Below are 10,952 nucleotides of genomic sequence, written 5' to 3'. Positions count from 1 at the left end.
AATTCCCTGCTTCTCCCTCAGATTAAATACATCAGACTGGTTCACTGAACAATGACTGTGCTCATGTGACAGCCGTTACCTGTCAGTTTCACCTGAAGCCCCGCCCACACCTGAGGGAGTCAGGTGGTATGGAGCATCTTTTCCACCCACCTGTTCCGCCTCCGACAGCGGCTATAAAAGCACACATCCTCCTGTAGTGTCAGCACCGGCTCCATCCAGTCCAGCCCCAGCCTTCTTCAGCTCCATCAGACTCAGAACACCAGCAGACATGAGCAGCTCCGTGCGCCGCTTCTCCTCCTCCATGTCCCTGTCCTCTTTGCCGTCTCTGTCGCGCGCCCAGCGGGCCGCCAGCGTGTACGGGGGGTACGGGGGAGGGTCCGGGGGGGTCTGGGGGTCCTCCTCCGCCTCCACGGGCCTCGGCTCCGGGTTCGATTTGGCACTGCTCGGAGGAGGAGGCGGTGGAGGAGGAGAGCGCATCGGCAACGAGAAGGTGACCATGCAGAACCTGAACGACCGGCTGGCCTCTTACCTGGAGAAGGTGCGCACACTGGAGTCCGCCAACGACAAGCTGGAGCGGCAGATCCGGGACTGGTACGACAAGCAGACCCCGACTGTCCGGGACTACAGCAAGTATGAGGCCATCATAGCAGACCTGCGCAAAAAGGTCAGTGTGCACTCACGCAGTTTCCCATTTAAAAAAAAAAAAAAAAAAAAATCCTTTCATGCATGAATTATAAGAGCCTTAATCAAGATGTTTTTTCCTGAGTGTTTTTATTCCTCTAGCTTTTAAAACAACAAAACGACTGAAATTTTTATTATGAACCTATTTTTCATGGAGTTGCAAAAATGTCTACTCAGATGGACACCATGTGTTTAATTCTGAAGCAAAGAAACGTATTTACTGATATACTTTATAAAAACTATAAAATAAAAGCATTTTTAACGCAGCTAATCTGCTGTTTTCTCACATTTTAACATACTCTAATACTAGTCCTTACTCAATTCATGGAGATAATATGCCAAAAAAAAAAAATAAACTTTTTGTTTGATGTTTTTCCTGAGTGTTTTAATTCATCTTTGATAATTGTAATAACAACCCTCCCTCTGTTCCATTTATGTTGTCCATCACTGTCTATATGCATCACTGTCTATAGACACCTATTTATATATCTAAAACCGCACCTGTCCAAATCTGTATATATTCAAATCCGTATTCATATATATATATATATATATATATATATTATATTTATAACCATTTGCACTACATTCATATCAAACTTGCACTCTCCTTTTTAAACACTTTTTTATTCAAATTTATATGACTGTTTGTTTTACGTGTATGTGTATGTTTATGTGTATGTTTTCTGCTGACAACACTGTGAATTTCCCCATTGTGGGATCAATAAAGGAATATCTTATCTTATCTTATCTTAGGCATGAAAAAAACAATATGATTAAAACATTTTTATTGAACCTATTTCTTATGGAGTTACAAAAATGTCCACTCAGCAGGACACCCTGTGTTTAATTTCTGAGGCAAAGAAACATGTATTTAAACACAAAATCAGAAAGTGATATATACTGTGTGAAAACTATGAAATAAAAACATTTTTAATGCAGCTAATCTGATTTTTTTTCACATTTTAACATACTCTAATACTAGTTATTACTCACTTCATAGAAATAATATGCAAAAAACCCTTTTTGTTTAAGAAAACTGTTAATTACAGTCTAATAACAATAGCAAGCAATTGATTTACACTCAAAATCTTACTGCAGATCAGGATTATCAACAACAACAAAGTTACAGTAACAGTATGAATTGCATTGTATGAGATGATGCATGAATGTCCACTGTGTTGGTTGATATGGAACTGAAACAACAAAATCCATGAATATACAAGAGAACTCCTTTGAACAGCTGTCCACTGTAGTGACCACTATGAAAAGGGTTAATTAATTAATTAATTAATTAATTAATTAAATCATATCTCATTGTCAGGCTATGCACATGTCTTTTTTGCATAAGACCATACATTTAAAAAAAAAAAAAAACTTTTTATTTCACAAAAGAAAATCATCCAGATACAGTACAAACATAGTGATACTGGGTCTTACTTTTTGCAGTTCTCCTTTGTGCACTCTTCCCACCTCCCACCCCTAAAGGAATAAACCAACTAAACACACTCAAAAGTATCAGGCAAAAAACATGAACGTCTGAATATAAAAAGAAGAAAAATAAATAAATAAACTAGAAGCACTTGGAGAGCGCAGACCTCCACCAAGGCTGATCAGTGCCCCCCCCCCCCCCCCCCCCCGTGGGCCCCCCCACCCCCGATCACCAGCAAAATTTAATCATTTCTTCCTTATCCCATTTCCAACAAACCCTGAAAATTTCATCCAAATCTGTCCATAACTTTTTGAGTTATGTTGCACACTAACGGACAGACAAACAAACAAACCCTGGCAAAAACATAACCTCCTTGGCCGAGGCAATAAATAATCATCATCATCACAATAATAACAGTAATAAGGGTATCAACATAAGCATGAGCAGAGTGATCCATGCTGTAACATACATAGCAGTAACAGGGCAGTATTCATGAAGTACAAACTCAAACTTTCTCCATACCAGAGAGTAAAGGCAACCAAAATTCATTAAAAGACCCAGGAATTCCTAAGACCCAGGAAATGTCAGCAAAGTACCAGCTTTTTTTGTTTTTTATTAAATAAGTGCCTATATTGGAAACATCATGATGCAACAGTTTTTTCAGATGCAGTTTTTACAATTTTTATGGAATGTCCTTTGTGGTGGACAGTTTTCTTTTCTTTTTTTTTGTGTAAAGTTGTGAAACTCTTGTCATAAATATGGACAGAAAACCCATAGCTGGGTCTTAGGAGGTTAAAGCATCATAAAAAGGCTATAGGTTAATCTTGTACAGCCCAATCAAGGTACACATCAACAGGTATTAAACATTATAGATCAGCAGATGGTTTTGGCTGCCAGTGGCTGTTTGGGTCTTTGAGGGTTAAGGTGTTCCCAGAAACAATGACAACAATAACCATCAATAATACATTATGATAACAATATCAAAAAACAGAGAGATTGCACATTTCCACCTGTTATGATTAGGGATGGAATTCCGATTCCATTATCGATATTGCTTATCGATCTGATTCCTTATTGATTCTCTTATCGATTCTCATTGGGTGAGGGAATAAAAGAGTACAAACGGGTGTGTTTGCATTAACTGTCTTTATATTTCCATCTGCACAGAAAATAGAACATATACAGTATGTACAAATAATAATAACAGATGACGCCGGGGGGCAGTGAAAGTGGCAGTGAAAGTGAAACTAAAGACGCTTTACCAATTCCTCTATTGCTGCATTTCTACTACGTGGAACCAGTTCGACTCGGGTCGGCTTCTCTCCCGTTGTTGTGCACCTCATTTCCTTTCCCTTCTTACCTTCGGAAACTTGTATTTGAGGAGGTACGATGTTTGTTGCCCGCACTGGAACCAGCCCGGCGTTCACTCTGCCGCTACATTCACAAGCGCCGCTAGGTATCGTATCAAATATGTGACATTCCTGTAAATGATTCACATGCTGTGGACAAATGTTTGAGGATATTAGAGGGATTCCACCCTTTTGAAGACATGGACGCTTTGACAGTGTTCCAGTGGATCTGGTGTCGTCTTTTTAGACCGTTTCTACCTCAACGCCATGTTAGCTACGTTCTGACCAAAACAATGCAGCGCACGTGTGACGTCATCGCGCATGCGCAACGAAGGTAGAATCGATAAGCAGAATCATTAAGCAGGCAGGCAAACGATTCCAAGGAATCGAGCTACTGGGAACCGGTTCTCAAAAAAGAACTGGTTCTCGATTCCCATCCCTAGTTATGATATTCATATATGGTTCCCAGAGCTTTTAAAAGTCCTTCCTTTTGCCCATTTTCTATGTATGCTAGTCATTCTTGTCCACTACAGCCAGAAAGCCCCTTCAGCCACATTGTTCATGTCAGACTGTCCATTCTCTTCCAACAGAGCACAGTTACTCTCCTGGCCTGAACAAGTCCAAAGTCCAACAATGAAGAATGATGATGTACATAGAAACTGTTTGAGTATATTCCAAGAACACACAATTTGGCATCAAAGGGGACAATGGTGTTAAAAGTCTCTGACAAACACTTTATAATATCCTTCCAGAAGATCTGCATCATTCAACATTCCTGCAGACAATGAAACTAAGTGGCCCTCTCTGGTTATGCACATGTCTACACTTTAAATCCATTTTTCATATTTTTACAACAAGAAAAAAACAGTAAGAAAACTAGAAAAGAACTCATAGAGCACAGACCTCCGCCAAGGCAGATCAGTGCACCCCCCCCCCCCCCCCAATCACCACCAAAATTGTATCATTTGTTCCCTGTGCCAGTATCAACATTTCCTGAAATTTCCATTCAAATCCATCCATAACTTTTTGAGTTATCTTGCACACAGACAGACAGACAAACAGACAGACAAACCAACACCGGTAAAAACATAACCTCCTTGGCGGAGGTAATGAGGAGTTTCCATTTCGTACAATAGTATGAAATAGTTAATGAAAACAGGCTTGTTTCAGGAAATAAAAGCTTTCAGCCTCTACCTTAATTTCTCAAACTTGTCCGCTCGGAGACTCATGAAGAAAGTAATTCTTTCCATCACTAAGATTTCATATGCCATGTCATACCAGTCTTCTATTGATGGCATGTTTGGTTTTAGCCATTTTTTAATAATTACCTCTCAGGCAGCCACAAAATCCTAAATAAATATTTAGTGTCAGTATTTGTGGATGTTGAGATCAAACAGGTCAGGATCGTGTTAATACTAACCATGATAGTTATTTTTGCAGGGTTTATGTATTTTTCAAGTCCAGTAACTCCAATGTGAAAATTACAGTGAACACATCCACAAAATTCAACGAATCACTGTTTCATGGTGTGTTTTGATAAAACTCTATAACTATGCTTGGTGCTGTCCACATAAAGATGGGAATACAGTTTTCAATAGGGCTGCGTATTGGCAAGAATCTGGCGATACGATACAAATCACAATACTAGGATCACAATACAATATATCACGATATATCCTGATACTGTTAAAAAGGTCATTTTTTGTTTCTTTCTTTTTTAAAAATGATTATTTCCTTGAAGAACTGAATTACACCAGAAATCTGCACAAATACTAAACACATTTTTATTTGATCACAACAGGATCTAATGCTATATCACAAAATGTTCCTGTGTTCAAACTGAAATTCTGTTTTTCAGACATTACAGTTTAAGATCCTGTTCAAAAGTTCATATTCTATTAGTTCAGAACTAACATCAGAACATTATTTTAGTTCAATCCCAACAAATGAACTAACATTATTTAATAAAAGAGTGTTAAATAATAATAAATAAGATATAAACAAAAAAGAAAAAAAAAAAAAGAACCTCCACAATATCTACATTTGAATAAATACCTAAAAATATCGTTACAGTACTTTTTAATATCGATACAGTATTGTGAAATGAAATATCGCGATATATTGCAGAACCGATATTTTCTTACACCCCTAACTAAACCGAAAAAAACCTTCCCTCATTGACTTCATAATTAGTCTCTAACATGCTGACACTGGTGTTACATATTTATGTGCCCTCAGGACATGAATAGTTTAGTAATTATGTAGATTTTCTTTTTAATTCAGTATCGAATTTAAGTATTTGATATATGTATTCAAAAGTTACTTTAGTCTCTTTATTTTCTTCATGTTTAACACTTGAAGCACATTTGTAAAAGATTGGAAATCAGGCATAAAAACAAGTATTCTTCTAGTTAATCAAGCCCTCTGGCCTGTATTACAAATACAGGTCACAAATGTCATTGATTTTGTGCTAGTTGTAACTGTGAACATGTGCTGTGTTCTTTCAGATCAGTGCTGCCTCTCAGGACAACGCTAGGTTGATGCTGCAGATTGACAACGCCAGACTGGCAGCGGAGGACTTCAGAGTCAAGTGAGTGGCACAAACCTTCATGACATGGCGTATTGTGATGAATATCAGCCAACGTGGACGCAGTGTCAGTGAGGTGTAACAGTCCATGCAGTGATGGCAACAGGCTGGTGTAACTGGTTTTAGTGGTGCTTAAAAGCAGATCCGTTGTTGATAGTAACAGAGTTATTGTGTGTGTGACAACATTAAACCTTTGTGTCCTTTTCTCTAAAGGTTTGAGAATGAGCTGGCGGTTCGCATGTCAGTGGAGGCGGACATCGGCGGTCTGCGGAAGGTCTTGGATGAACTGACCATGGCCCGATCCGACCTGGAGATGCAAGTGGAAGGCCTGAAGGAGGAGCTGGTCTACCTAAAGAAGAACCATGAAGAGGTGAGAGTTCTGCTGAGGAGATTATACAGTGATGACAGTGTTCTGGTTTTTGCCAGAAATCTGTTTTTTGTTTTTGTTTTTTTCAAAACTGAGCATATGTTCCGGTAAATTAAACATGTCCAGATCATTTACATCTGGTTTGGCAACATTTCAACCAGAAAATTATGCATAAATCGCGCCGAAAAGTGAAAATTATGTTTATTTGGGTCTGTCTCATGGGCGTGGCCATAGTGCTTTCTTCTCCATTCATCTCGACCAATGAGATGCTCGTTTACAACGCAGAACTTGTATCGACAGCTCTGATTGGTCTGTTGATGACACATGGTCCGTTTCGCATCTCTGGAGACAAGATAGCGGATTCGCTTTGAGTATTTTACCGCCAATGTGTTTCGTCTAAATATTCTGTGAAATCATGTCAGAATTCATCGTCCGTCAGTGTGGGGACGAACTGAAGTGTGAGGCGGGAATCAAAAATAAGTTCAAGCGGTCCTGGCTCCAGGAAACTGAGAGAAATGGCAATTTTCACCAGAAAGAGCATGCAGAATGAAATGCTCAGAAAAGTTCAGGGGTTTTTTTCTTTCCTCACTTTCCTCAGTGATTATAAAACAACAGTATGAACAACAACATGAAATTGTTTTCCTTGAGACTGTTTGCCAAATGTCATTAAAAAGGTGTCACCGTCTACTTGTATAAATCATGACTTACGCAATAAGACATCATCTTCCCTTAAGTTATGAATGTCAAAGCAGGTATTGCAAAAAGCTGCAGGGTGAGATCATATGATAACAAAACATGGGACATCTCTTGGGATAATTTATGACATGTTCATGATTACTGATCATCACTTCTTATGTGTTCATTCTTGAGCTGTTTGTTCTTTCACTTGCAGGAGCTTGCAGCCTTGCGTGGCCAAATGAAATCCAGTTCAGTAAACGTGGAGGTGGATGCCTTACCGCAGGTCGACCTGAACAAGACACTAAATGAAATCAGGACTCAGTATGAGGCCATCGCTGAGAAGAACCGGCGTGAAATGGAGGAATGGTACAAGGTTAAGGTGAGGACAACGTGTCCAAAACTATCCAGAACAAACCTGCATCAACCTGAAAACTTGTCTGACTCGTCTTGTGCCAAAACATTTGTTATCTTTCATTTCAAACTTTCGCTGTGTAGTGATTTATATCTTTGACATTCATCTGCTGAGGGAAAGAAGTTTCACTCAAGCGATGGTCAAGAACTGAGGCTTGAAAAGTCATTGCACAAGTATCTTAAAGTGTAATACCGCTGACAGCCACTAGATGCTACTCCCACATGGGGCTGTGTATTGGCAAGAATCTGGCGATACGATCCAAATCACAATACTAGAAAAGCACTCTGAGAGCGCAGACCTCCGCCAAGGCAGATCAGTGCCCCCCCCCCCCCCGATCACCACCAAAATTTAATCATTTGTTCCTTGTGCCAGTATCAATATTTCCTGAAATTTTCATCCAAATCTGTCCATAACTTTTTGAAAGATCCAGATCAGTCTTTGCCATTTGATAGAACACCCCATTGTAAATCCCTGAGTCAAATTGCATGAGATTTGCACAATTCCCCCATATTGTGATTTCCACCATAAATATTAGTCCCATATTTATTTTACCTATATTTTAAGATTCCTTGACCATGAAAACATACCATTAGCAACTGGATTCATAATTATATCCTTATTAGTTCAGTAGTTATTCACGAAAATCACATTTCTCGTAATGGCGGTTTTCTTCTGGATCTAGCTCCTTAAGTATTAAAGCTACATGAAATCCGGTGGCATACTCCCGATGCGGAACTGACTGAGCTACACGATGGCGCTTGTCAGAAATTTCTACCTTTAATATTAAAGGCACAGTAGGCCAAAAAGTAAGGGCACCCCCATTTTTTATATAAATTGAGATAAAATCCGCCTTCTGGATCAGATCCGGATCAGCCTTTGAAATGTGATAGAGGACCCCATTGTCAATTCCTGAGTGAAATTTCATGAGTTTTGGTCATTAATTAAGCGAGATATTGGGAAACGAAAATTTTGGCCCCATTTACCACAATGTTAACGAAAATTTCAAAGTGATCCAGAATCCAGGATTTCTTCCGGATCACCCCCAAAAGTTAATCATTTCTTCCTTATCCCATTTCCAACAAACCCTGAAAATTTCATCCAAATCTGTCCATAACTTTTTGAGTTATGTTGCACACTAACGGACAGACAAACCGACAAACAAACAAACAAACAAACAAACAAACCCTGGCAAAAACATAACCTCCTTGGCGGAGGTAACTAGGATCATGATACAATATATCACGATATATCATGATACTGTTAAAAAGGTCATTTTTTGTTCATCTCTTTTTTTTAAATTATTATTTCCTTGAAGAATTGAATTACACCAGAAATCTGCACAAATATTAAACACATTTATCTGATGTTATATCACAAAATGTTCCTGTGTTCAAACTGAAATTCTGTTTTACAGACATTACCGTGTCAGATCCTGTTCAAATGTTGATTTTCTATTAGTTCAGAACTAACATCAGAACATTATTTTTGTACAATCCTAACAAAGGAACTAACATTATTTAATAAAAGAGTGTTAAATAATAATAAATAAAATCTAAACAAAAAAGAAAAACAAAAAACCAAAAATGAACCTCCACAATACCTGCATTTGAATAAATACCTAAAAACATCAATACAGTACTTTTTAATATCGATACAGTATCATGAAATGAAATATTGCAATATATTGCAGAACCAATATTTTCTTCCACCCCTTCTCCCACAAGTGTTAACTCCCATAGACTTCTGCTGAAGTCTGCTAAACTGTGCTGCAAAATTGCCAACATTAATCTAACTGACCTCCACACTCTGCACAGGGCTCAGACCCTGGAGAGAGCAGAGCTAATCTTAACTGACCCCGACCACCCTCTCAATTTTGAGTTTAAGCTTTTCCCATCAGGCCGAAGGTTTAGTCTGCCTAAATGTAGGACAAACACACATAAAACGTACTTTAAAGTAAAAAAAAAAAAAAGAAGTCTTTTAACCTCCAAAGACCCAGGAAATGTCAGCAAAGTACAAGTTTTTTTTATTTTTTATTAAATAAGTGCCTATATTGGAAACATCATGATGCAACAGTTTTTTCAGATGCAGTTTTTACAGTTTTTATGGAATGTCCTTTATCATGGACAGTTTTCTTCATTTTGTTTTTTTGTTTTTGTATAAAGTTGTGAAACTCTTGTCCACAAATGTGGACAGAAAACCCATAGCTGGGTCTGAGGAGGTTAAACAGCACTTTATAATTTATATCAGGATTTATGATGTTTAGTTCAGTTTAGTTTATTAGTTTGATCCCCATTAGCTGCTGCACACCACAGCAGCTACTCTTCCTGGGGTCATTAACAACATAAAAACAAAGCACCACAATTTCCCACAACTCACTCAACAAACAGGATGTACATGCACTCAACACAACAACACAAACCAAAAATCAACAACAACACACAATACAAAACAATTACAATAACAATAATACTACTAACAACAACAGAAAAAAAAAAAAAAAAAAAAAACAGAAACAAAAAATGAAAACATAAAATAAAAACAGCTCCACAACAAATAAAAAAACTAACCGTCTAGATGATGTCACTACAGGATTTGCAGTAGCTCAGACAGTTATTCTTGGGTAAATATGAAAATTCTCAACCTTTTAGAAAAACTAACTGCTTGAATTTCTGAAATTAAAAATTGTGGCAGTGTATTCCATGCCACCATTGCCCTATATTGCACACTACCCTGTATTTGATTCGTCCAACAGGCAGGCAGCAGGAAACATTTGTCCCCTGACTGATCTGTGTTTCATGAATTAAAATGTCATGTGGTGTGTTTTTGTCCATGTTCTGCTGCACTGCTGGCTGAAAATGGTCCCTCTTGGGTAATTTTGTTACCCTCGCACTTCCTCACCTCCACTATTTTGTCCAAATACAGCCTTGGTGACAGTCAAAACCCAAACCTTGCTTCAAAATACTAGTTCAAATACTAATGAGATGTAATAGTAGCTCAGTCGATGCTCTGAGGTAAATGTTAGTTTAAGTGGTGGCTCAAACTACAGAATGTGTGACATCACTAGAAGTTTCGACTCAGTTATGTTCATGGTTTATGAGTGACAGACAGACAGTTTGCTGCTAGCGTGGAACTCAGTGGTTCCCAACCGTTTTTGGCTCATGGCCCCATTTTTATGTCACAAATTTCTGGCGACCCCAGACATTCAAAACGGAGATTTATTTATTTTTTTCGCTAAAATTAATTTGTTTTTGATCATGTAATAGTTTGCTCCTCTATGTTGCAAATAAACATTAATTTTAGATGATATTTACTTTATATAATGTATATTATTATGGACGGAGGCAGTAAATCCAGGTGTAGATTACTGCACAAAGGGAGAATTTTATTTTCCTTATGTACAGGATATGTACAGTCAGTCCAGCTGTGATTTACAAGGCTGACAATTA

The 10,952-nt window shown here is 38.1% G+C and overlaps 1 protein-coding gene across 1 annotated transcript in view; it reads left to right on the top strand.

The window, feature by feature from the left end:
* The first annotated feature begins 202 nt into the window (after positions 1 to 202).
* The window catches only part of LOC115428090 (keratin, type I cytoskeletal 17-like), a 15,165-nt gene continuing 4,415 nt past the window's right edge, over positions 203 to 10,952 (top strand). The window contains exons 1-4 of the mRNA XM_030146925.1: positions 203 to 664; positions 5,970 to 6,052; positions 6,263 to 6,419; positions 7,309 to 7,473. Of these exons, the coding sequence (XP_030002785.1) occupies positions 269 to 664; positions 5,970 to 6,052; positions 6,263 to 6,419; positions 7,309 to 7,473 (801 nt within the window). The 5' untranslated portion in view covers positions 203 to 268. The remainder of the gene's footprint in view (positions 665 to 5,969; positions 6,053 to 6,262; positions 6,420 to 7,308; positions 7,474 to 10,952) is intronic.

Source organism: Sphaeramia orbicularis, chromosome 1 (genome assembly GCF_902148855.1).
Source record: "Sphaeramia orbicularis chromosome 1, fSphaOr1.1, whole genome shotgun sequence".
In the NCBI taxonomy this organism is placed as follows: domain Eukaryota; kingdom Metazoa; phylum Chordata; class Actinopteri; order Kurtiformes; family Apogonidae; genus Sphaeramia; species Sphaeramia orbicularis.
The sequence above is the reverse complement of the archived record's forward strand: the minus strand, read 5'-3'. Positions and strand labels throughout refer to the sequence as shown.